The 27,838-nt window shown below is 32.8% G+C and overlaps 1 protein-coding gene across 4 annotated transcripts; it reads left to right on the top strand.

The window, feature by feature from the left end:
- The first annotated feature begins 385 nt into the window (after positions 1-385).
- On the top strand, positions 386-27,563 carry LOC143065218 (inositol hexakisphosphate kinase 1-like). Of its 4 annotated transcripts, none has more exons than XM_076238650.1 (6): positions 386-471; positions 16,060-16,243; positions 17,610-17,826; positions 19,054-19,145; positions 25,671-25,846; positions 26,261-27,563. In XM_076238650.1, the coding sequence occupies exons 2-6, from the start codon at positions 16,063-16,065 to the stop codon at positions 26,645-26,647; spliced, it is 1,053 nt and encodes a 350-aa protein (XP_076094765.1). In that variant the 5' UTR covers positions 386-471; positions 16,060-16,062; the 3' UTR covers positions 26,648-27,563. The 4 variants fall into 4 exon arrangements, with proteins under 4 accessions (XP_076094765.1, XP_076094764.1, XP_076094762.1 ...); XM_076238649.1 differs by lacking the exon at positions 386-471 and adding an exon at positions 2,155-2,236; XM_076238647.1 differs by lacking the exon at positions 386-471 and adding an exon at positions 10,413-10,695.
- The last annotated feature ends 275 nt before the right edge of the window (positions 27,564-27,838 follow it).

Here is a 27,838-nt window from a genome sequence, read left to right on the forward strand (position 1 = left end):
AGTTAAGAAGGCAACGCCCCTCCACTTCATGAAATATTTATTACGTATGCATAGAGAATAGATAATTATCAGTGATCATTGACAGTTCACTACAATAGTATGAGGTTTAAATAACCTCGTGATATTCATTTATCTTTAAACCTTTAAACATCAGTCTACAGTACAATTTTGTGGGACTTCATTTTCCAAGAAATTATTTTTTGAAGAAAGAATTAATATCCTATAATTGCATTGCATGTGTGATACGTTAATTTGATTGGCTAACAGCAATCCCGCGTTCTGAAATTAACCTTCATTTAAGTATTGAATGTTCTTTTTGTAAATTCATTTGGGTGTAAAAGCGTTGACCGAAGTACTTTTTGTATGAACTTTGTTTTTTATATATTTGTCAGTTTTAAAGTTCTTTACAAGACACGAAACAAATTACCCGTTTTTAAAGGACAAATTATTGTTAAAAAGAATCAACTACTGGTAAGTGTTAAAAATGATCGTTACATATAATAGCTTAATACCTTAATTGATTACTTATGCAAGTTTTTGTATTACACATAGAGAGCATAGCCCAATATGGCAAAACAATGAAACATGAATTCAAAAGTCATCCTGAACAAATCTACAACCATACAACTCTTTTTTGGTTAATGAACAGAAAGTAAATAAACTTAAAGTCAAAACGTTAGGTTACATAAGAAACATGTTTTCTTTATTTCACATATTATTTTGAAATGACAATATTATTTTACAAATTTGCTTTCTTCAATTTTATAACAAAAATGATTAATGCAAGTTGAAAGATTATTTAAGTTGGAGATAATCATAATTCTATGTTCGACCATTTTGTAAGAAACACTTCCGGTGAAATAAGTTTTTGAAAAAATTGCTGGCTTTTGTGTGTACTCTATTTGATAAAGAAAACTCATTAAGCGTGTGCACAGTTCCAGTTCATATAGGCATCGTCTGTTTTAAATTGAAATATTTTTTTTTTGTAATTATTGTGGTATTATCCCTATTACTTCAAAAATAAAATGTGTCAGATACGGCCGATATTTGCGATCGATCCGTCTTGTTCAAAATGCATAACAACCAGTAATTTTAGCAAAACTAGTAGAACTGATTAGGACAGTTCATAGAGTTACTAAGGTATGCATTTTATCAATGGCTATTTGAAAAAAACGATACCTGTCCAATAACTTTGCTTTTTTGTCAATGTTTAATTTTTCGGGTCAATTGGATTATGAGGGTCACTAGTATATATGTTTAGTATATGTATCAATATGTTGATTGTTTCAATTGATTTGTTTTAATTTAATCATACTTTGTCTTTGACAAACTTTTTACCCGGTAGGGACTCTGCTCGATGTCGTAAGCCGTACGAGAAGCTGTTATTGTTACATATTTGTCCCTTTGTTTATGGATAGTTGTCTCGCTTGCATTCGTACCACATATCTCTTTACTTTTATATGCTTTGAATTGAATATCTTTTACTTCAAGTTAATTATTAATAGAAAGTATGTTAGTGCTCTTCATGTCACTTTATACAGTCTGTAAACCAGTAAACTAAGGTGAAATTTAAACGAATGAATTCATACCTAATACGCGGAGATCGCTCTTGGTTTTGAAAATGTCAAAGTGAACGGTTGAAAAATGACTGAATGTTTGCTAACTGCGCAATTTCGTTTTTGTACAATGAATTACCATTAGTTTCTATTTTTACTTCCATTCATTTATTTCTAAATCTCTTTTACATCAAGACAAAAAATATGTCTTGGAGTTTCTTAAAATCAGTTTTTGCACCATGACATGCTCAGCTTCTAGCGGCCAAAGCGGCATCCAGACCCTTCTGAATAACAATCTCGCTAACTAAGGCTAAGTTATGTAATACAATATCTTCTTGAATATCTAACAAGTAACCATAAAACTGAAAACGTAAAGAAGATGTTTTATGATGATTGAACATTAATATTGACCCATGGCTGATTATTTGGATAACATTTCCCAAATACACATGTAGAAGAGGTTATATGTACGTAGTTAAGTAATATTTAATCCATCAATTTATCTAAAAGTTTAACACAATAGTTACAGGGTAAGTAAATAAGGTTAAAGAAAAACAGGTGGGTGGATTAAAAACAAACAGAAGAAATTTTAGTTTTGTTCCTGTTCGTCTATCGTTTAAAGGGAATAACATTTATAGAATAAAACCAAACATTATTTACGATATCATCTCGCCTAGAGAGTATGTATTATTTATTAATTGTTATAACGATGCACTAATGTTTATATTGATCTGCATGATCTTATCATATGTCTCATCATATCATTATACAATTAATTAAAGAATTAACAAAAAAATATATATCTGTTCACCATAACAAGAATTACAAGTATGAATACGTAATAGTTAATAGAATGAAACAACTACTTTGATAAAGCATAAATAATTGTTTTAAAAATGGTGGGTGGATGGGTGGATAAGAATTGACCGTACTGGACTGTCCGAAGGTAAGAGTTGAATAATACAAAATAGAGCTTTTCGTATGTTCGCGAAAGGTAACAACAAACGTAAAGGGAGCAATGATTTCACTCCTACGATAACACTGAGAGTACAAGAAGTATCCGGACAAACGGCAATCTTTTCAAAACCAAATGCATCTTAAAAATGTCAGCAAATCATAAACAAAACATGCATTTAATTCCTGAAAAGTAAAGAAAAATAGATTAAAATCCACATACGTTTAACTGTTGCTGAGAGTAATCATGCATTTACATGGGAATTGTTCCAGCATGCATTTTATTAAGGCTTAAACCATTGCTGGAAACCATAAACATAGTTGAAATTTTTGCAGAATGATAAAAAGTATCTCTGATCTAGATTTAACGACAAAATTTTAAATTATTGTATATATTAAGGAGCAAACCATCATCAAATTATCAACAGGAATCATTAAGATTTACCAGACAGGTATGCTACAATGCATAAGAAACAATTGAAAAAGTTTAGTAGAAGGAAAAAATACTTTGTGATGATTTGTTTTCCCATTTATCTAAGGGTTAAATGTTAAACGAAACATTATGCGACACAAGTTGCCATCATAGGAAACAAATATTAAACGAAATAAATATTAATTCGTTTAAAATCATCTTATAATAGGGGACTAGTCAGGCGTGCATTTAGAATTTACAAAAGATGAAATTCCAGTGTCAATCTTTAGGGAAGATTAACACACGTACCCCTACAAACAGCTTTTTACACTAGTAGTTATAAATAGGAACAATGTCAATACCAACAAGTCGGGTATTTTGTTAGTTTTTCTTTAAGACAATAACAATCAAAATCATGGAGTAAACAGAGACTCACAAAACCAAAGGACATATACATCAACAGTTATAAATAATAAGTAAGAAACAACACAAACTCCACTAAAAACCGGGAGTGAAATCATGTGCCCCGGAAGGGTAAGCATTTCCAGCACCGTATACGGCACCCGTCATGTTATTTCTTTGTTCAGTTCGGAAATGATGGAAGGTTATTATGACCAGGTGACTGAGGAAGAATATCAGATATGATTTCTGACACACTTTTGTCATAATGGCTAATCAGCTCATGATGGCGACCGTAATTTCTTCAGTGATGACCTAATATTGATTGATTCATAGTCCTGTCTTAGCAACTTTTGAGAAAGCAGTATTCCTCGTTCAACAAAAGTTTAGTTCATTTATATGTTTAGGGCTTCCATTTTTACTAAACTAGTACATTATAGGCCAGTTAATAAAAAGTAAAACACGTAAAATCAATAAATGAACAATCTCACATTATGTATTTTTCGGATTTATACTGACGGTTAAACATTAAACATGAATAAAACGCAATTATAGGCCAAGACAACGATTCAGGAGCTAAGTATTAAGACCTGGATCTATGGGTGTACATTTACACACCAATAGGTCACAAGGGCTAGCGCTATTACCTATGGTGTCACGGGGATTATCTTTAAAAGTTTTTATAATATATTTTTAACAGATATTTAAAGAATTATAGTTACTTTATTCAATTCATAATAGTTATAGATCATATATAAAATTTACATTTTAACAACAAGAATGGAAAAAAGGTAACGCCTTTACCATGTTTACAAATTCTTTCCAATACAAGATGGATTGACTAATCTGATGATTTACAGATAATTCATTATTGCAGCGAGTCCGAGGAAGCACCCCCTTTCAGTGGCATAGCTAGGTCATTATGACGTGTACGCCCTGACCTTGGCAAGGAATCCAAGGATTCCAAAACGGGTCCATGTCAAATAGTCGTTGTAGTGGGTTAGAGCTAGGAAGCGAAGCCACCGGAATCTAAAGAGTAATCGAGAATGGATACCATTCCTGTCATCAAAGACTCATCAGTATCAACATACTTTAGAATCTAAAGGGATTATTTTGTATGTTAAATTATTCATTTTTGTTAATTTGAAATATAATGGTCATTGGATTTAGAGAAAATGTCAAAACCAGTAACTTTTAAAATAAATTATGTTTAAAAAGAACCGTTGGGGTAAATCACTTAACCAACAAACAACACATATTTTATGTCAAAATTTCGTAAATGAACATGTTATAATTAACTTTCAGAGATGTTCAAGTGCAATATTAGATATGGTAAAGGGTTTTGTAGAACCCTGATTCTCGTCTGGGATATTCCTCGCAAAAGTGATTCCATTTATCAGTCCATTACAGGATTTTAAAAAAATCAAACATTTTCTTTAGATATTTTTTATCTGGAATATTACTTTTGGCCCAAGTTTCATTACTGTATATGCAGGGTTATGCATTTATGAATTTAAAAAGCCATACAGTCTGTCAGTATAATACTGAAAAATGAATAAGCAAATTTACTTTCAAAATTGCTTAAAACAAAATTTGTAAAAAATTCTTGGATTCTGCTAAAGTTTCATTTAATTAGATGAAGTTTTGACAAAGAATTTGTTGTGTAAAAAATGTTAACTCCAGCCTATAAGTTATAGATATTTTATATCTTTTGGACTGTTTTGTGGTGTATCGTAAATTATACATTAGTACCTGTTAATTTTGTTCGTAAAACACGGTAAACTGAACTGCATATAGTTTCAACATTATGCTGTCATTCGAAAATGAACAAATATACTACAGCCCGTAACAGAGAAGTGATCGAATTGATGTTTCTTTACCGTCAAAATTAGCTACGTTATCGACAAACTTAATTGAGTAGTGACCGAACTATTGGTACTTTAATGTTAAAAAGATTGAGAATGCTGACAAAATTTCATGTGTCGATAATCAAGTTTAATACCGATAATATTGAAAATAATTCAAATAATATGAAACAAAATATGTCCATGCACCATTTCGATTGGGCAAAAAGTAGACATTTCTTCAAAGTCAGAACAGAAAAAAAAGATTTATGGAAGGACGTCTTGATAGTATTATTTCCTTTACAATTTTACCCAAAACTAAAAGAAATATACTGTTAAACAATTAAAAAGGTTTTATCGGACTACAATGTGTACTATATGTGTGATAGATTTGAATTCAATCAATAACTTTTAAATGTTTTCTCATATGTATACACAAAAGGGAGGACTGGTATTTGTACTTCTGTTAGAATGTCTTCGTCCGTTTCACCTGCCAAACTTTTTTCTAGTAAAGTTTAAACGGGAAAATTTTGTTGAGATTTTTTTTTAATATGACAAATTAAAATAACGAGCAAAACTATTTCTTGCAATGGCACACACAGAGAATATTTTTTTTTTAGTAAAAATCAGTAAAAAAAAGATTCTCCAAAATATACCATGGCCAGGACCTGACAGTTTTTAGCAGTGTACAAATGAAAATCGTCCGGAAAACTGCGCTAGCTGTCATTTTGAGGGATCATGCAACATTTCACCTATTATCCATAAACAACATAGGTTCTCAATTACTAAAAAAAAGTTCTAAAAGATAATTTCAAATCAGAGTAAACATATTAACTTCCTTATATCCAGTCGAATTTGTTTATAGGTTACACAAAGCTGGTTCTTAAAACGTTTGTATCAGGGAAAACATTTTTCTTTGACTTTTAAAACATGTAGGGGAAACGGATTGTCTAACCATTCACATATAATATTCCGTATTTCTGATTTTTTGTTCGACAACGTAAATTATACGACTTTTTTTATGACTACGTGAACTTGTGCCATTTATTTTTGCTGGTCTTTAGAAAGACAATTACAATTGTGCAGTGAATGGAGGCACTTATACATAACCTTATAATTCTGTTTGGAAACAACCATAAATTCCCAATATATAAATATACATGTATATATATGTCGTGTACATGATTGAATTTTGTAGATATAACTACCGCACAGAAAAAGTATCATGGATTTCGAGGCTTTCATATTCAAGGTTTTGAATTCTACCCTTGTTGAAAACCTGTGGAGACCTCTACAGTTCCTTAAAACATCAATTATTTTTATTCGAAAGTATTTGATCATTTCAACTCATTTGTATTTCATAATATGTGTCATGAACAAAGACATATGTTCGATTGAATAATGATTTCCTCGTAACAAATGATCGAAATTTCGGAGATCCCGTATTTGATCCTTTACCGTTAAAATGAAAATGCCAATGACAGAGGTTGATTATAAAAAATGTTTTACTGTGTTAAAAAAACTTCGACTTAAACAATGAAAACTTACACGTTGGACATGAAATATTTTGTCAATGAAGAAAATTAAATTATGTCACTACTCAATTAAGATTGTCGATAACGTAGCTAATTTTGACGGTAAAGAAACATCAATTCGATCACTTCTCTGTTACGGGCTGTATCTGATACCATTGGCTGAAAAGTAAATTTCCGCAATTACAAGCTAATGAAGAAAAAATTACAAAGCTGATGTGCTTCTTACCAGTTCTTTTTATTTTCTTTAGATTAAATTATCATTTCTCAAAATTCAAGTGTACGCCCGGGCGTTTCGACGTAAACGTAGCTACGCGCCTGCCTTTACCCACTTCTTGAAATGTTTTATTGGCTATGCATATACATGTATAATAAATATCTATACTATTAAACGAGAAGACCTCATTTTGTGTGTCGATTCTCTTCCTTCCACAATAAATTAATCATCATGCCTCTGTGTCCTATAGGCAACATGCATAGTCGCATTTGTCATCCATTCTTGTGATTATTCAGATTGAGTTATTTTGGGAGAAAAACGAAAAAAAGGGTGTCCGGATATTGATTTCGTCACCAGACTGACTTTTGGTCATAGATAGGTTTTCCGGTTTAAAACAAGCACAACTACAACCAATCGTATGATGGATAACAAAAATGAAAAATAAATAAGCCAATCAGAGCGTTCTCCATATTATGGTTTATGGATCAATCGTATGATGGATAACAAAAATGAAAAATAAATAAGCCAATCAGAGCGTTCTCCATATTATGGTTTTTGGATCGCAAGAACCACAACTATTATGCTTCCTTAATAGAGAGGACAATTATTTTTCGCGTTTATCTACATGTAAGCTACGATCATAATAATACTATGATATATAGAGACTTTCTGTATAATTCTGTCTACTGTTTTCTTTGAAATGACTATTTAAGGGGTCATACCAGTTGCATATATATTGAAATAAGTAAAACATGTGGAAAAAAGAACTTCATCAAAAACTACCTCGACCAAAAAGTTAAATATGAAGCCGGACAGACGGACGGAACAACGAACGAACGAACGGTCGCACAGACTAGGAAACAATGCCAATAAATGGAGCATAACAATTTATTGTTGAAAGTGAAAGTAACGATTTGGCAAAATGAAAGTAGGATGGAGACTTGAGGGAGGCAGGACTTTTTCGAGACGTCAGGATCGTGTGTTTTTAAGCTCGGGATTTAGGGATTGATCCTTTTGCGATCCGGAAATAATTTTTTTTCGAATTTTGGGATGTCGGGATATGAATGTCTTTAAATTCGGCACCTCGGGATTTCATGTTTTTAAGCCCGGGATTTCGGGATGAGGACCCCTCCGACCCGTGACCCCTCAAATTAGCCTTCGTTATACAAGATTTCATGTGTTTAAGCCCGGGGTTTCGGGATGAGGACCCCTCCGACCCGTGACCCCTCAAATTAGCCTTCGTTATTTATACAAGATTCAAATCCTACCATTGGCATGTTAATAGGGCTCTCAAAAGAAAAGAAAAAACAATGATGGATTGTCCTAGAAGCATATTTATTTTTGTTAGAATAATAATGGTCTATAAGCAGTTTACAACTGTGTATGCCCGCGATTTCGCGGGTGTGATCTAGTAACTATTGAAATGAACTGGCAAGAATTAAATATCAACTAAATCACACCCGCGAAATCGCGTCATTTGATGAAGTTGAAGTTCAATCAACTCGAAACTTAGTAAATAATTATGTTCCCTATGATACAATCTTTCTAATTTTGAATGCCAAATTAGAGATGTTACTTAATTTCACGGTCCACTGAACATAGAAAATGATAGTGCCGATATGGCATCCGTGTGCTATGGACACATTTTTTTTTTCCACATGTTTTACTTATTTCGATATATATGACCCCTTAAATAGTCATTTCAAAGAAAACAGTAGACAGAATTATACAGAAAGTCTCTATATATCATAGTATTATTATGATCGTAGCTTACATGTAGATAAACGCGAAAAATAATTGTCCTCTCTATTAAGGAAGCATAATAGTTGTGGTTCTTGCGATCCAAAAACCATAATATGGAGAACGCTCTGATTGGCTTATTTATTTTTCATTTTTGTTATCCATCATACGATTGATCCATAAACCATAATATGGAGAACGCTCTGATTGGCTTATTTATTTTTCATTTTTGTTATCCATCATACGATTGGTTGTAGATGTGCTTGTTTTAAACCGGAAAACCTATCTATGACCAAAAGTCAGTCTGGTGACGGAATCAATATCCGAACACCCTTTTTTTCGTTTTTCTCCCAAAATAACTCAATCTGAATAATCATAAGAATGGATGACAAATGCGACTATGCATGTTGCCTATAGGACACAGAGGCATGATGATTAATTTATTGGGGAAGGAAGAGAAGCGACACACAAAATGAGGTCTTCTCGTTTAATAGTATAGATACTTTGTAGAGAATTTCCATGAATTATGTCCATTTAAAGAAAATATATTAAATATCGGACAGTTATGAGGAATAATTATCATATACATTGTATACATTCGTTATTAAAGTTCCTGTGTTGTATTTCTCAGAATTCATGTTCGATTCTCGCACCTGAGTGCGGGAGACCCATTGTTGTTATTTCGTTTTTCGTTTGCTCTTCGGTCGGTTTGTTGTCTCTTTGGTACATTCGCCATTTCCATTCTCAATTGTATTACTCATGAAAAGCTTTATGTATTACAATTGAACCTTCATAATTTCTTTATTTTAAAATCGACACTGAGGTATAAAAAAATCTCGTGATTCACATTTTATTTGTTTACCCTCAAAAGTTACCTTGGTTTACAGTATCATTTACAGTTATACTAGAAACAAATTAAATTTTGTAGGACTATATTTTCCAGGAAATTATTTTTTGAAGAAAGAATACAAAGTCATATCAAATAATTTAATTCTCACTAACATTTGTTATATACCATGTTGTTACATATGCCTTGATATTTGAACTATAAAAAAAATTGTTTGACGACTGTCCTATCTAAACCAAATTATCAAAAATTGTTACATTTTGAAACCTTTTATTAAAAGTTTTATAAGGTTAGTGTTATTTTTTTCTGATTGAAATCAATAAATCGAAAGTGTGTAACCGCGGTTCTATAAAAACTATAACATCAGAAAATGTGTTTACCCTATTCTCACTACATTATTTAAAAGAACAAATATCAGTTTCCATCGTTTGAAGAAAAAAAAAATAACGCCGTCTCACGTCAAATTCGACTGAAATGCCAATAAAGCCTAACAAAACACAAATGTATTTCAAGCCATTGTTATGTAACTTATTTGGCGAACAATTTTGCAAAATGTGCCATTTTTGTATTATTTCTCAAGTTAAAAAATTATATTCCATTATTATGATAACAAAAACCTAGAAAAAAAACAAGACACGAACGTGCATTTATCGCACAAACAGTTATCTCCCCTCGAAATATCTGTCAACCAATCTAATCAATACTTGGAACCTGTATTTATATATAAAGTTCTTGGTTCCTGTCAATATACAGTCACACTATTTATATTTTGAAGTCGTTATTAAAATACGACAAAGGTTAAATGCAATCGTTGAAAGTTGGACCTTGTTTAGACTGAGATCTTAGATTAACATAGTTGCATTCCAGTTTACAGTTATTGATCATCAGCCCACGTGATACTATTATTTTGTTTAGACCACGTGGTATTTTGCTTTAGCAGGAAATGTTTAGATGATTAATATATTAAATGTGAAGTAGGAAGTAATGACATGGTTTTTATTTTAAGATTTTATCTGTTTTTACCATTACAAAAACTTGTGTTGGGAGATAAAACGCGTCTTAGCCGAACACAACACCTTACAAAACTTCTGATTTCACCAATGATTACGTAAAACGCTGTGTGTATAAAGATAGTGTTAATCTGACCTGAGTGTTTAAAGGTATTGGATTAGTAAACACAAACAATACTTATGAGTGAGTATAAATAATGAAACCTTATTATCATTCAATCATTAAAATCAATGGTCTTGCCATTATTGTATGTATCGTATTTCAATATGGTAAGTTACTTTCTATTTGATTATTGTATTTCACAAAACACACTCATGTTTACATATATACAGTGCATGATTTTGAATTGAAAAGAATAAACAAACATGTGCGAATTTTTCACTTGAATTATTAAGAACAAATATGAAATTATACATGCGTGTGTTTAAATCTATAATCAATGTGAATATTGTATACATTTAATGAAAATTAAATACGTTATCAATGGTTATGTTCAAATCGTTTTCATGAATGAATATTTATCCTGCAGACGACATTTCGCTAACTAAATCCAGTATTTACTGGTCGGATGTCATTAAAAGAGATTAAGGTAAACAGTCATACATTTACTCGTTAAACACTGATGATATATTTGCTAATCCTCAAATTTCTAAAAAATAAACATTTATTTAATTTAAGGATTATGTACCCTTGTGTTACTTCAATGCTAAACATATGGAAATTTTATAGAAAATCCACAGCCTTCATCCTTGTTCTATCATATTTGGCAATTTGATGACCGATAGATATAGGATTATTGCATGCAGTGCTAGCAATGATTTCCTTAAAGCAAGTTTATTAAATTAGTTATTGCTGAAAACAAATATAAATATGGATCAAATCAAATACACCTTTATGGGTGCGCTCGACTTTAGTGATTCAGCACCAGGTTTTTTGGAACTTTAAGGTTGTTTAGAACTTTTTGTAAAAAAAAACAAAACATTAGCACATCATTAGATCATAGAAAAGCAAGTGAGTAATCTATGTTTAAGATTTTATAACAAAAATCTCTGTATTAAAGGCTGTGGATTTTCTATAAAAATCTTGTTTTATTTGCCACAATGTCCACTTTTTCTATTAAATGCAATAAAACAGAAAATATTTATGCTTCTACGAGGTTTCCCCTTTGTATATTTACAAATTGGCCTATCTCTATTATTCATTTTATTTGTTGTTTTGATACTATTGCAGTTTGAAAAATTTGTACTTAACTGGCTACAGAAGGGGTCATAAACCTTAATTGTACAGATTTATTCGATTCAAACCACATGTAAATACATGACCATATACCATTGTTTTTCTTTCTTTCGCATCGTTTCTTTTTCCTCGGCTAATACCTCCAACGCCTGTACGAACAATAAAGATAACAGCAACCGTATATATACCAATGTGACCAACTTCATATAGTACCGACTTCACATAGTACCAACTTTATATAGTACCAACTTCATATAGTACCAACTTCATATAGTACCATTAAACAGTTAAACCCCACCGGTAGAAACCGCCAAAAACTTTCCTCTTGTCTTAACCTAACATCAAACTTTATAAATAGTACAAACTGTTGCAGAACCAGTATCAGAACTAGTTATACTAGTTCACATCTATAAGTAATGTAATTACTACAAATAAGAAACGGGAAAAACCCAAGTTCAAAGATAATAGAATATATTTAATTTTGAACCATCTCCAATACAGGGGCGGATGCAGGAATTTTCGAAGGGGGGGGGGGGTGCTAACCCAGGGCACCCAGGGCAAAGGGGGGGGGTGCAAAACATATGTCCCGATACAAATGCATTGATCGGCAAAAATAAAGGGGGGTGCGCACCCCCGGAACCCCCCCCCCCCTGGATCCGCCACTGCAATACATAACAAAATAGAGTGTTTGGACCGACATCTTAGCGATCCAAAATTACAGCCCGTAACAGAGAAGTGATCGAATTGATGTTTCTTTACCGTCAAAATTAGCTACGTTATCGACAAACTTAATTGAGTAGTGACCGAACTATTGGTACTTTAATGTTAAAAAGATTGAGAATGCTGACAAAATTTCATGTGTCGATAATCAAGTTTAATACCGATAATATTGAAAATAATTCAAATAATATGAAACAAAATATGTCCATGCACCATTTCGATTGGGCAAAAAGTAGACATTTCTTCAAAGTCAGAACAGAAAAAAAAGATTTATGGAAGGACGTCTTGATAGTATTATTTCCTTTACAATTTTACCCAAAACTAAAAGAAATATACTGTTAAACAATTAAAAAGGTTTTATCGGACTACAATGTGTACTATATGTGTGATAGATTTGAATTCAATCAATAACTTTTAAATGTTTTCTCATATGTATACACAAAAGGGAGGACTGGTATTTGTACTTCTGTTAGAATGTCTTCGTCCGTTTCACCTGCCAAACTTTTTTCTAGTAAAGTTTAAACGGGAAAATTTTGTTGAGATTTTTTTTTAATATGACAAATTAAAATAACGAGCAAAACTATTTCTTGCAATGGCACACACAGAGAATATTTTTTTTTTAGTAAAAATCAGTAAAAAAAAGATTCTCCAAAATATACCATGGCCAGGACCTGACAGTTTTTAGCAGTGTACAAATGAAAATCGTCCGGAAAACTGCGCTAGCTGTCATTTTGAGGGATCATGCAACATTTCACCTATTATCCATAAACAACATAGGTTCTCAATTACTAAAAAAAAGTTCTAAAAGATAATTTCAAATCAGAGTAAACATATTAACTTCCTTATATCCAGTCGAATTTGTTTATAGGTTACACAAAGCTGGTTCTTAAAACGTTTGTATCAGGGAAAACATTTTTCTTTGACTTTTAAAACATGTAGGGGAAACGGATTGTCTAACCATTCACATATAATATTCCGTATTTCTGATTTTTTGTTCGACAACGTAAATTATACGACTTTTTTTATGACTACGTGAACTTGTGCCATTTATTTTTGCTGGTCTTTAGAAAGACAATTACAATTGTGCAGTGAATGGAGGCACTTATACATAACCTTATAATTCTGTTTGGAAACAACCATAAATTCCCAATATATAAATATACATGTATATATATGTCGTGTACATGATTGAATTTTGTAGATATAACTACCGCACAGAAAAAGTATCATGGATTTCGAGGCTTTCATATTCAAGGTTTTGAATTCTACCCTTGTTGAAAACCTGTGGAGACCTCTACAGTTCCTTAAAACATCAATTATTTTTATTCGAAAGTATTTGATCATTTCAACTCATTTGTATTTCATAATATGTGTCATGAACAAAGACATATGTTCGATTGAATAATGATTTCCTCGTAACAAATGATCGAAATTTCGGAGATCCCGTATTTGATCCTTTACCGTTAAAATGAAAATGCCAATGACAGAGGTTGATTATAAAAAATGTTTTACTGTGTTAAAAAAACTTCGACTTAAACAATGAAAACTTACACGTTGGACATGAAATATTTTGTCAATGAAGAAAATTAAATTATGTCACTACTCAATTAAGATTGTCGATAACGTAGCTAATTTTGACGGTAAAGAAACATCAATTCGATCACTTCTCTGTTACGGGCTGTATGTTTTGAGCATGATGAGGGAGGATCTTAATTGCACTCCGTAAATAACTTTCTATGATTTAACATATTCCATGCATAAAGTACATTTTGTAATAAAGTTATGCTTTTTTATTTGTTTTTTAACTGAGGTTAATGATGCATGTCTATATACATAATATACGAAGCGTAGAATTTTATAAGTTGTTGTTTTGATATCTGTGTTTGATAAAGTGCATTTATTCTGGGTATTTTTTATACTCCATTTATGAAAATCTATAGGTTGCATTTCTGTAAATATTCACAATGCAATTTCCGATAGGAACTCTTTTTACGGTTAAAACTGTATCACTTTTACTATGAAGTTTTGAAAAAATTCTTATCATAGAATTGAAACTTCATATGCACGACAATTTTTTTGAAAGGTCAAAATATAGGGCTGTGCGGCATATATTTTCAACGTTTATATGCCCTGAACTTCTCAGAGTTTAAAATAACACTAATATTTATACGACCGCAAAAATTGAAAAAAAATTTGGTCGTATATTGTATCACGTTGGCGTCAGCGTCGTCGTCGTCGTCCGAATACTGTTGGTTTTCGCACTGTAACTTTAGTTTAAGAAAGTAGAAATCAATGAAATTTAAACACAAGGTTTATGACCTCAAAAGGAAGGTTGGGATTGATTTTGGAAGTTTTGGTTCCAACAGTTTAGGAATTAGGGGCCAAAAAGGGCCCAAATAAGCATTTTCTTGGTTTTTGCACTATAACTTAAGTTTAAGTAAATAGAAATCTATGAAATTTTGACACAATGTTTATGACCACAAAAGGAAGGTTGGGATTGGTTTTGGAAAATTTGATATACTGAATCTAAACATGTACTTAGATTTTTGATTATGGACCCAGTTTTCAAGTTGGTCCAAAGCAGGATCCAAAATTATCATATTAAGTATTGTGCAATAGCAAGAAATTTTCAGTTGCACAGTATTCAGCAATAGCAAGAAATTTTCAATTGCATAGTATTGCGCAATAGCTAGAAATCTTCAATTGCACAGTATTGTGCAATAGCAAGTATTTTCAATTGCACAGTATTGCGCAATAGCAAGAAATATTTAATTGCACAATATTGCGCAATAGCAAGAAATTTTCAGTTGGAGTTATCTTTCTTTGTCCAGAATAGTAATTGAATCAACTTAAATCATTGTTTTACACAATCTACAATGTATATTCACTTTTACTACCAACTGATAAATTAAAACAATCTTTACCATTCAGTGATAACAAGCACTTTTTTACATTTTAATATTTTATGATGAGTATTTAAATGAGTAGTTATTGTTGCAAACTCCATTAGTAATTTGAATTGAGATCAGTTTTTGAATAAGGGAAAGGGGGATGTGAAAAAAAATTGGGGGGAGGGGGTTCAATTTTTCTCATTACTGATTTCATAAATAAAAAGAAAATTACTTCAAACATTATTTTGAGAGGATTAATATTCAACAGCATAGTGAATTGCTCAAAAGCAAAAAACAAATTTTATTAGACCACATTCATTCTGTGTCAGAAACCTATGCTGTGTCAACTATTTAATCACAATCCAAATTTAGAGCTGAATCCAGCTTGAATGTTGTGTCCATACTTGCCAAAACCGTTCAGGGTGAAACCTCTGCGGTCGTATAAAGCTGCGCCCTCGGAGCATCTGGTTTAAACTTCCCCTACGGGTAAAACGGATAAACAAATACACAGCAATACGCACAATTAAACGGACAAACAAACACACAACAATACGCACAGTTAAACGGACAAACAAACACACAACAATACGAACAGCTACTGACATGTCAGCTCCATCCCTCAACTGATCGAAAGATTATGTCTACATCATCATGAAAATCTAGCACAATCCTAGTCATTTTCTATGTCTGTTTATTTCAGTAAATGGGAACTATGTTACAGAGTGACGAAATTGTGATAACACCATTTGAACATCAAGTTGGGGGACATAAAGTTGTTCTACAAATTTCAAAAAAGTTAATTTGTAAACCTCGAGAGGACTCCGAGGTTGAATTCTACCGACGACTACCTGAACATTTAAAAGAATGTGTTCCGCATTTCAAAGGTAACATTCATATATATATTTGGATGATCAAAATGACTTGTTTTTTAGTCTGATGTCCAGTGGCAAACATTTTATGAATATATAGTACGTGAACAAATGAGCAAAATGGGTTAATCATAATGAAGGGTCTAGAATATATACTTTCACTGGAAAAAGAGGGTGTGTTGGATAAGGAACGAAATTTTGCCTTACAAAATTCACCCACGGGCAATGCAGTTTAAGAGATGATAAACATAATATTTAATGGTTTTATCTTTGTTGTTTTCAAATCAACAATATCCATGATATATATCTTAAAACAGTAAACAGAATATTAGTAAACAAAATGTACAAACCACCATCAAAACCACTGCTTTTCTATATATTCATCATTTCGAATTTATTCTGAAAAATATCAAAGAAGTGAAATAGTATACTCTTGTACATGATCATGTAGTATAACAAGTTATATTCAATTATGAGTATAAAACGGTATATCTTTTTTAACAACACAAGAAAGCAACATCTGCGCTGCAGACAACCCATGCATTAATGAAACATTTACCATCAATGACATACGAGGTTGACGGGTGTATATATACAAATGTGGTCATCCCTTGGGCTTCACCCGTCCGTGCACACGGAATAAGTATTAAAACAACTCTATGAGGGTTCGTAGGAGCTATTTTATATAAAATTCAAATTCTGCCCTCAAACCAATTAACCCTCACTCACAGTCTGAATTTCAAACCATTCATATCGGAAGACTCACTTTACAAAAGCGATACCTATTTCAGCAATATATATTTTTATCGCATCTTTGATATTTGTGTTCTATATTTTACCAGGGCTGTTCACGTGTCATTTGGCCCATTTTTCAAAACAACTAAATAGAGCATGCACGAGAAATATGAGGAGTTTCCCTTAAACAACGGCAAAACAGCAATATCAAATTTGTTTTAAATTTACATTTCATATGGCCGAAAATATTAATTTACTCTCCTCAAAATGGCTAAAATAAGGTTTTTGTCTTAATTTCAATTGAATAACTTTATAAAAAAAAAAAAAAAAAAAAAAAAAAAAAAAAAAAAAAAACTGCATTCGTCAACTTCATCACTTGGAGAACAAACTGATCTGCTGGTAAAAATAATCTGACTCCTTAAATTTTACGTGATCTGATTATAATGGGCCTCTTGTGTTTTTTTTTTTTTGTTTTTTTTTATGATAAGATAAGATAACTTTATTAGCACTAACACATTGACAATAAATGGTTATGGCAACAAATTAAAGACTAACTACAATAACATATATATACAATGAAGGAGTGACAGTGGATAATTATGAGATGTGTATCTACTGTTATCTTATATTTCTGCCATACTTGCAGGTGAAATTCAAGTGCAATATGTAGAACACGACTCTGGTTTCCAGCTACGTACAAAACTGCCAATAAATTTGCAACAAGATTTCCAGAATGAATCCGACATGCAAATGGACAATCATTGTATTAATGCTATTTCAAAGTTGTGTTCTTGTGATATTATTAAGTTAGAACATTCATCAAATAATAGTATGAAGCGAACGTCTGAGGCAAATACTAAAAGGTAAGTTTAATATTAGAACTTCAACAACAAAACACAAATATAAGTATATACGCACTTCACGTATCGTAGTCTCTATATATTCATGCTCTTTGATTTAACCGCTTGTTCTTACCAATCTGTTTACCACTTGACGTTAGGTAAACAACAATCTGTTTACCACTGGACGTTAGGTAAACAACAATCAATCAGCACTGATTGGCTTGCCTTGAAGTTTGATCGTACCCGATGAAGCGTACACCATAATCTTGTGTCGTGTGTACACTTACCTTCTCCGCCTACCATTGAAGGGTTGTAAATCCGACATAAAGTGTTTGGTTAAAGTATTTGACAAGGATTTGAGGTCACACAATCTTGAAACATAGTATCTTTTTATGCCCCCTTATGTTTTCTGATCTGTGCGCCCGTTCGTTCCTCTGTCCGTCCGTCCCGCTTTAGGTGAACGTTTTTGATAAAGGTGGTTTTTCATGAAGCTGAAGTCTAATCAACTTGAAACTTAGTGCACATGTTACCTATGATATGATCTTTCTAATTTCAATGTCACATTAGAAATTTTACCCCAATTGAACGGTCCACTGAACATAGAAAACGATAGTGCGAGTCGTGCATCCGTGTACTGTGGACACATTCCTGTTATATATAATGAATTTCCATAAAACTTTAACGGGAACAATTTTATTTTAGTTTGTGGGTTAAATTTTAAAAAATCAAAGAACCAGGTGTCACTCAAAATGCTTAATTGATTAAAAATTTACAAAACAAGACAAAAAATAGTTTATTAAATTCTCACGTTATTAAAAAAGAAGATGTGGTATGATTGCCAATGAGACAACTAAAAATAAACAGAAATTAACAACTGTGTACATATATATAAAATATAGACATACACGTATATAAAACCATGGAAGTAATATCTAAATATTACTTCCATGATAAAACATAGAGGTACATTTAAAAGATACACACCAGCGTATACATAAGGTCATTCAACATGACCCTTTATTGGATTTTTCAGATCTTATACGCCGAAACAAATCTTACATTTTAAAGTGAAAGATGTGAAAGCCATGTGTTCTTGTTTATGTAAATTTGGTAACAGACTCTTTTCATGAGTATACTAAATTATTTAATGATGTCGTTGGAATTAAATTTAGTATTAATGTGTTGTTTTTTGTTGTTGTATTTTTTAGTATTAATGAAACAAATAGTTGATACTTCTGTCTATTTCAGTTGCAAAACATGTCATACTAGTGATTGGAGTAACCAGTGCCTTAAAAGAACCATGCAGCAATACGCATTGTGGTCAACCAGTTGTTCACAACGTATCCTTGCATATGTATTTAAGACTACTTTCCATCAAAACATTATCAACTATCGCACAGAAATCACCACTAAAAAAGGTTTAATCATGGCGGTCATGCTTCATTGGAGATGATACGCAGATTATATTATTAATGCAAACATGTAACTCCTTATGTATGCGAGGGGCTTCCTTAAGAAGCATAAATGTGTTAGATATCTAAATTAAACATAGCCGCCATAAATTATGGTTTCAAAGCGGACATATTAAACATGTTCGGATTTCAAGATTATATCAAACAAAACCTAATCGTCATTGAAGGGCAATAGCTCCTATAAAAAGAGTTGCGATTTATACGGAATCGACTGGTGATTCCGGTTATTTTTCTTGTTAATAGATCCTATTCTGTTGAATATTTTTTGTATTTTACAGTTTTTGACGTTTATCTGCTATGGTTTCCGCTAAAAACGAAAAAAAAGGTAAAAATCATCCTTGGATATAAACTCTTTTCTGAAATCGACTAAAGATCTCGGCTATGTTGTCTTAAGCTAGGTTCACACTGCCGATCAGATCAACTCGATGATCCCGATTGTCCAAATTTCCACGACCAAGCTCAACCTAATTCTTGATCGGGCCTGTTTACGACTTCTACCCGACCCCCATCCGACTGTACACGACCTTAACTCGATCATTCACGACTCTTTAATGACTCCAACACGACTCCATCCCAACAACACAATGAATACTTATTCGATAATTCCGATCAATTCACGATCTTTACTCGATTAGCTAGACCAAATCAACTATTCACGATTCAGCCTGTCTGGACCAGACCAGATCGACCTGATCGTATATATGGGCAAGGTGGTAAGAGCTCAGAGAGACAGGTTAATAGCTATGACGGAGCTTGAAGAGAACAAAGAAGCAAACAAGATGGTGTAGATAGCAACGGGCGCCAAAAAATCTATGTGAGGCAGTGGCTGACACGACGACCACTATGTGGGCAGTATGAGAGACTTGCACTTACTCAACAAAGAGGAATCTAATGCTTATAAAAACTTCCTCATAGTGGACACTGACATGTAATGGTAGTTTTATTGCTCTTTTTTGGAAATGTTACCACAAAATGAGATTTGGCGCTGGATTAGTACTTATGTTAGAAATATACATAAACTTTACCCTCCCAATTTACTTGCTTTCTTACAAATAAAGCGTACTGTTGGTCAAATATATGTGCATAAGTATGTAATCAATATTTTTCATAGATTTGATATCCAGTAGTTGAATGGTTAAAGATATTTATTTTACTTTTGCTGTATGGCAACAACCTGTATGTATTTGCCAAAAGATATTGCAAAAAGAGGGCAAAGATGTCATATATTTCCCCACAATTTGACCCTTTTCTGAAACAGTTTACAACTTTACATATATCTATAAAGAGATAAATAGTGCAACCAAAGTTAGGTAAATGTTATATGCCGTTTTCTATAGTTTGTTAAACGTTACAGTCGTAGAAACAAATGCATCGTTTGGTTGGAGGGGATTGAAATTTTGAGTAATTTTAGACACTGTTTTGAGTTATGACAAGCAAGAACACGTTAAATTAATTGATTGAATGTTAAAGTTAGAAAGACATGCATCGTTTGAACTAACAAACGACGAACGACAAACTGTAGACGCATTTGCAGCGAGTGTAAAGTTTTAAACTTGCATAAATATGTTAGAAACACATGGTAAAACGTGTGCTCGCTGAACAGTTTGTTTTGTTAATGTTAGAAAGAAATTCGCACCAACTAAAAAAGTATTTGTCTTTCGTCTCATTTTTGTGTGAAATTACGTCAAAAAGTTCGAAGAAAAAAGTGACTGTAAGGTGACCCCTATCGTTGTTATTAATAATTTCTGTGTCATTTGGTGATCTGTGAAGAGCTGTCTCATTGGCAATTGTACCACATGTTCCTTTTTTATGCTACAAACATTTCTGGACAAACGGTGTCTCATTGGCAATTGTACCACATGTTCTTTTTTTATGCTACAAACATTTCTGGACAAATGGAAAAAACGGACAGACAAAACAGAAAATAGCCCATAAAACCGGTAAAATATAATCTTGATGTTCTTATAAACCAACTTTGAAAGATAACTTAGTCATCAGAAGTATAACAATGAATATTATTGCCCAATTATTTTAATATTTGAACAATCCGCTGGTGCCAAAATTGCAAGATTTTCTTCCCTTCCGGAGCATCTGAGATTATCTCAGGTTTTGTTGGGTTACGTATTGCTAAGTTTTTAGTTTTCTATGTTATGTGGACTGCTGTTTGTCCTCTCGTCGATTACCGTTTTTCACTAGGTGGCTTTGTCGGTTTGTTTTCGACCTTTGCGTTTGGTTGTTCCTTTAGTGTCTTTTGCCTCTCTTTTAAAATGATACCTCTTTTCAAAAGTAAAGACACGTACTGTACATGGAGGAATTTTTGTACAGTTAAAAATAATGTTGTCAATATATTTTTGCGGAAGCAGAGTTATAAGAGTTAATCAGATCTGCACACACTTTTAGAGAATCGTGTAGCAGTCATGTGTTCTCATGAAGGCCGAGTAGAGATCGAAGAGTGGTCGAATGTGGTCGCGAAGGGATCGGGTATTGGTCGATTTGGTCTGGGATAAAATAAATATACAAGTCGAAGTGATCTGGAAGCGATCGGGCATTGGTCGAGTTAATCTGGAAATGATCGGAACTCGGTCGAAATGATCGAGAACTGATCGGTAAAATTTTATATTCGGACCAAACTCGATCTTTACATGATCCTTTTCCGATCAATTCGACTGCTACTCGACCAGTTCTCGTTCTCTTCTCGAGTGTCTTGCTTCTCGATCCTAAGGCTTACTCGAATGTTTTTGACATGTCAAAAACTCTCGGGTAGAAAATCAGATCGATAACGAGCATGGTAGACTATCCCGAACATTCTTGTCGATTGAGTCAGACCAGTCTCCGGATCATGTAATTTGGCTTGATCGAGTTGATCTGATCGGCAGTGTGAACCTAGCTTTTTATACGACCGCAAAAATTTTAATTTTTCGTCGTATATTGCTATCACGTTGGCGTCGTCGTCTGCGTCGTCGTCGTCGTCGTCCGAATACTTTTAGTTTTCGCACTCTAACTTTAGTAAAAGTGAATAGAAATCTATGAAATCTTAACACAAGGTTTATGACCAAAAGATAAAGGAAGGTTGGGATTGATTTTGGGAGTTTTGATCCCAACATTTTAGGAATTAGGGGCCAAAAAGGGCCCAAATAAGCATTTTCTTGGTTTTCGCACAATAACTTAAGTTTAAGTAAATAGAAATCTATGAAATTTTGACACAAGGTTTATGACCACAAAAGGAAGGTTGGGATTGATTTTGGAAGTTTTGGTTCTAACAGTTTAGGAATTAGGGACCAAAAAGGGGCCCAAATAAGCATTATTCTTGGTTTTCGCACAATAACTTTAGTTTAAGTAAATAGAAATCAATGAAATTTAAACACAAAGTTTATGACCACAAAAGGAAGGTTGGTATTGATTTTGGGAGTTGAGGTCTGAACAGTTTAGGAAATAGGGGCCAAAAAGGGGCCCAAGCTAGCATTATTCTTGGTTTTCGCACCATAACTTTAGTTTAAGTAAATAGAAATCTTTGAAATTTAAACACAAGGTTTATGACCACTAAAGGAAGGTTGGGTTTGATTTTGGGAGTTTTGGTCCCAACAGTTTAGGAATAAGGGGCCCAAAGGGCCCAAAATTGAACTTAGTTTGATTTCATCAAAAATTGAATTATGGGGTTCTTTGATATGCCGAATCTAACTGTGTATGTAGATTCTTAATTTTTGGTCCCGTTTTCAAATTGGCCTACATTAAGGTCCAAAGGGTCCAAAATTAAACTTAGTTTGATTTTGACAAAAATTGAATCCTTGGGGTTCTTTGATATGCTGAATCTAAAAATGTACTTAGATTTTTGATTATTGGCCCAGTTTTCAAGTTGGTCCAAATCGGGTCCAAATTAAACTTTGTTTGATTTCATCAAAAATTGAATAATTGGGGTTCTTTGATATGCCAAATCTTACTGTGTATGTAGATTCTTAATTTTTAGTCCCGTTTTCAAATTGGTCTACATTAAAGTCCAAAGGGTCCAAAATTAAACTAAGTTTGATTTTAACAAAAATTGAATTCTTGAGCTTTTTTGATATGCTGAATCTAAATATGTAGTACTTAGATTTTTGATTATGGGCCCAGTTTTCAAGTTGGTTCAAATCAGGATCCAAAATTATTATATTAAGTATTGTGCAATAGCAAGAAATTTTCAATTGCTCAGTATTCAGCAATAGCAAGAAATCTTCAATTGCACAGTATTGTGCAATAGCAAGAAATTTTCAATTGCACAGTATTGCGCAATAGCAAGAAATCTTCAATTGCACAGTATTGTGCAATAGCAAATATTTTTAATTGCACAGTATTGCGCAATAGCAAGAAATATCTAATTGCACATTATTGTGCAATAGCAAGAAATTTTCAATTGATTGGAGTTATCTTTCTTTGTCCAGAATAGTAGTTGAATCAACTTAAATCATTGTTTTATACAATATACAATGTATATTCACTTTTACTACCAACTGATAAATTAAAACAATCTTTACCATTCAGTGATAACAAGCACCTTTTGTTACATTTTAATATTTTATGATGTATTTAAATGAGTAGTTATTGTTGCAAACTCCATTAGAAATTTGAATTGAGATCAGTTTTGGAAAAAGGGAAAAAAATGTACTTAGTTTTGGAAAAAGGGGGAAAAATGGGGGGGAGGGGTTAAATTTTTCTCATTTCAGATTTCATAAATAAAAAGAAAATTTCTTCAAACATTTTTTTGAGAGGATTAATATTCAACAGCATAGTGAATTGCTCAAAGGAAAAAAAAGTATTTTGAGTTCATTAGACCACATTCATTCTGTGTCAGAAACCTATGCTGTGTCAACTATTTAATCACAATCCAAATTTAGAGCTAAATCCAGCTTGAATGTTGTGTCCATACTTGCCCCAACCGTTCAGGGTTCAACCTCTGCGGTCGTATAAAGCTGCGCCCTGCGGAGCATCTGGTTTGTTTGGTGATCATTTTTATTACTTCTACTATTTAGTGACTGCCTTCAACACGTTGAAGTTTATGTCACTTGTACTGCGCATTGCTTTGTGGAGACATATATACAGTAAAAAATTTAACATTTTTTGATTAAAAACAAAAATTGTTTATAACATATTTACTAAGTGGAAGTGCATATTTTTATTTTATTTATTTATCTCTTAAGATAAAACTATTTACACGACATGATGAATTTACTGGCTGTAGGTGTAGGTTGATATGGCTGTTTGGACGACTCTATAGAGTTGCTCATAACAATACTCAGAGGAAGGCTGTTCCAGTTTTTAATTGTTCGTGGAAAGAATGATTGTTGGCGTATTTGTGTTCTGCAGGATGGAATCTGATATGAGACTGTCTGTTTTTGTGATGGCGATGAGATGGAATGTAATTTTATAGAACATGACAAGGCGTACATCAGTTCTTCTGTATACTAGGTCTCTCCATTTTAAGTGATCAATCATGTCACTAACACTTTATGTGTTTCTATATCGGTTAGTGACAAACCTAGCAGCCCTTCGTTGTACCTTTTCTACTTTATTTATATCCTCAGTAAAGTAAGGATGCCATACTGAACAGGCATATTCTAGTGATGGTCTGACTAAAGATTTATATGCCTGTTCCTTTACTGAGGTGGAACTGGTGTTAAGGTTCCTTCTTAGAAAACCTAGTGTACTGTTCGCCTTATTACAGATGGTGTTTATGAGTTTGTGCCATTTTAGGTCTGATTGTATTGTCACGCCTAGGTATTTTGCCTTGTCCACATGTTCAAGAACATGACCGTGTACAGTGTAATTGTGAGTAATTGGATTTTTATTTCAACTGATGGACATAACATTACACTTGTAGGATCTTGCAGTCGCTATTAGATTTTATATTATGAAGACTTTTCATTAATAGTTATAGTTTTAAGTGTATTAGCCAAAAACGCAAGTATAATTTAAATCGTCTCAAAGGGCACTAACTTAAACAACATGCCCAAAGGTTAATTGCGGTTAAGTTTTGTTGCAATTGATCAAGTAGTTTCAGAGGAGAAATAAGAAGGTTTTTGTCATAGAAGCGGGCGACAAACGCCATGGGAGGAAAACAGCTCACATTGGCCCTGTGTGCCATATAAGGTTATTACGAAAGACGTTTGTTAAATTATAGAATTAGATACAATGCATAAACGAACAAAAGCGCCATCTCAGCAAAAACACCAGAATCGTCGATCTTGCAGTAACCGCAAAGTAGACCCCAAAAAATTTAAACAATGCAACCAAGACAACCAAATAATGAAATATAAAATGCAACCTGTGGTATAGAATAAACTTAACATTTACAATATTCTTTAACGCTAACTGAAAACCATATTTAAAAACGTATACAAAAAATCCTTAACTAACGACTAGAGTTTATTGTGTTGGAGAACTTGCTTGCTGATTTTAACAATCCGTGTATATTAGATATGAAGTTGGGCCGTAAACAGAGAGCATTTGATTGTACAGAGGCCAAACGTCAGCTGTTAGAAAGTAGATGTGCAAATTCAACATCTGCCTCATTAGGATTTCGAATCTGTGGAATGCAGGTAAAACAACATTTGTCTTTTATTTATCATGCAGGTATGTCCCCATTGAACGTCATATGCAATAGCAACAATCAATCAAGATGACACCTAAATAAAATACGTTTAACATATAAGTATTGAAATTCAAGGTATAATTCAAAAAAGGGGGAGGGGATCGATGAAATCTGACTAAAGCAAACTTAATCATTCAACGGCACAACTGAAAAAACAACTGTGATATTCCCTACTTAGTACGGGCATATTTGGAATAATATGATGTAACAGCTGTATAACCCTCCCACTTGTATAACCAAAGAGGTGGATTTAAAAAAGTTCTCAACAAGATATGTGCCGTTCTTGTTTCTTTGCTTGAAAATGTTATACTATGATTAATTTGATGTATGCATATTAACCTCTTGTGTATATTATTAACAGCTTTTCCAGAAAAACACTGGCGAATACATATCACAGGATAAATACATAGGAAGAGCGTTAGACGATGAGGGTGCACAGTTGAATTTAAAACAGTATTTTCACGATGGTATTACGGAAAGAAGGAAGGAAATGCTAAACATTGTGGAAAAACTTCAACATATACATACAGCAATGTCCGAACAGACTGTGTTCAGTTTTATGTCTGTGTCACTTCTCCTTATCTATGACAGTAGTGCAGATGGTAAGATAGATGCTCGACTAATTGATTTTGCCAATGCAGTAGTTGCAGAAGATTCTTCTTTAGATGAGCACCACAAGGAATGTAATGCAGACCTTTTATTTGGTTTATCTAGTATAATTAGTATAATACAAGGTTTCTTAACATAGATCAATCTTACCTGCAGTGAATGCTGCGAGACATACGTATGGGTTTCTGACAATGTTTTCTGTAAGGTTTGCTGATGAGGCTTGTCTCAAAATATGAAGGATATGCATGTATCAACTTGATTACCCAGCACCCTTCCCAACTTTTTGCCCACCCAAAAACAAACAATTAAATTAGAATAATATCCGCTGATAAATGTTTTCAATGTTCACGCGTTTTAAGTTTTCTCAATACATTAATAATACTTATATTGATATATAACGGCAATCCTCCTTTTAATCCATAATTTTATGAGTGAAATTTGTTTTAAGATATTCAACTGTACGTGTGTGCTTATGTGGAAAAAAATGTGCACAAATTTACATTAGCTTTATGACCAATGACGTAAGTTTAAAAAAGAATGAAATACTCTGCCACTTTGATATTTTTATATATTTGTATTTTAAGTTTTTATGTTTATCAACTTAATGACAAACTAGTTATGATAGATTTTACCATATGGTGTTCTGAAATATTATCAATGAAATAATAATTTAATTTTGGATGTAACGCGTCTTCTGATTGGCTGACGTTATTTTGTTATGAGCCCATAGACATTATTTAGTCATGTGACCGTGACGTCATCAACGTTTTTTCATGGTTTTCTACAGTTTAAAATGGAATTTAGAATTAAATTATAAGAAATGACTGTAATATTTTTTCTGTCTTTTCGAAATAACATGTTAAAATGTTACACGCGTTATTCAGTGTGCACCAAATTTTTTATGTTATTTCTTCATAGACAGAAAAAATATTACAGTCATTCCTTAAATGTCTCAAGAGTATAGTTATGCTATACAAGAACAGTCATGATTCAATGGTTAGTTTTAAAATTGTAAAAAATAGGTAAAAGTTATGAACTTTCATTTTAATGAACACTGGCGGATCTAGAAATTTTCATAAGTGGGGGCCCACTGACTGCGCTAAGAGGGGGCCCGCTCCAGTCACGCTTCAGTGATTCCCTATATAAGCAACCATTTTTTTTCCCAAAAAGGGGGGGCCCGGGCCCCCTGGGCCCCCCCTCTAAATCCGCCTCTGATGAAAAGTATGTGGTCTTTGTATTATTTCTTTGATTTTACATTTTTGTTATTATACATATTCAATCGATATCTAGTTTGTTAAAATTTTAAGGACTTCTCATTCTAAGGACATTT

This window comes from Mytilus galloprovincialis, chromosome 2 (genome assembly GCF_965363235.1).
Source record: "Mytilus galloprovincialis chromosome 2, xbMytGall1.hap1.1, whole genome shotgun sequence".
Taxonomy (NCBI): Eukaryota; Metazoa; Mollusca; class Bivalvia; order Mytilida; family Mytilidae; genus Mytilus; species Mytilus galloprovincialis.

Excerpts from the sequence above, each read along its gene's own strand:
- LOC143065218 (XM_076238650.1), top strand. The coding sequence starts at position 16,063 with ATGGGAACTATGTTACAGAGTGACGAAATTGTGATAACACCATTTGAA. Across the intron at positions 16,244-17,609 it reads ATGTGTTCCGCATTTCAAAG|GTGAAATTCAAGTGCAATAT; the intron begins GTAACATTCATA and ends CCATACTTGCAG. Across the intron at positions 17,827-19,053 it reads TCTGAGGCAAATACTAAAAG|TTGCAAAACATGTCATACTA; the intron begins GTAAGTTTAATA and ends TGTCTATTTCAG.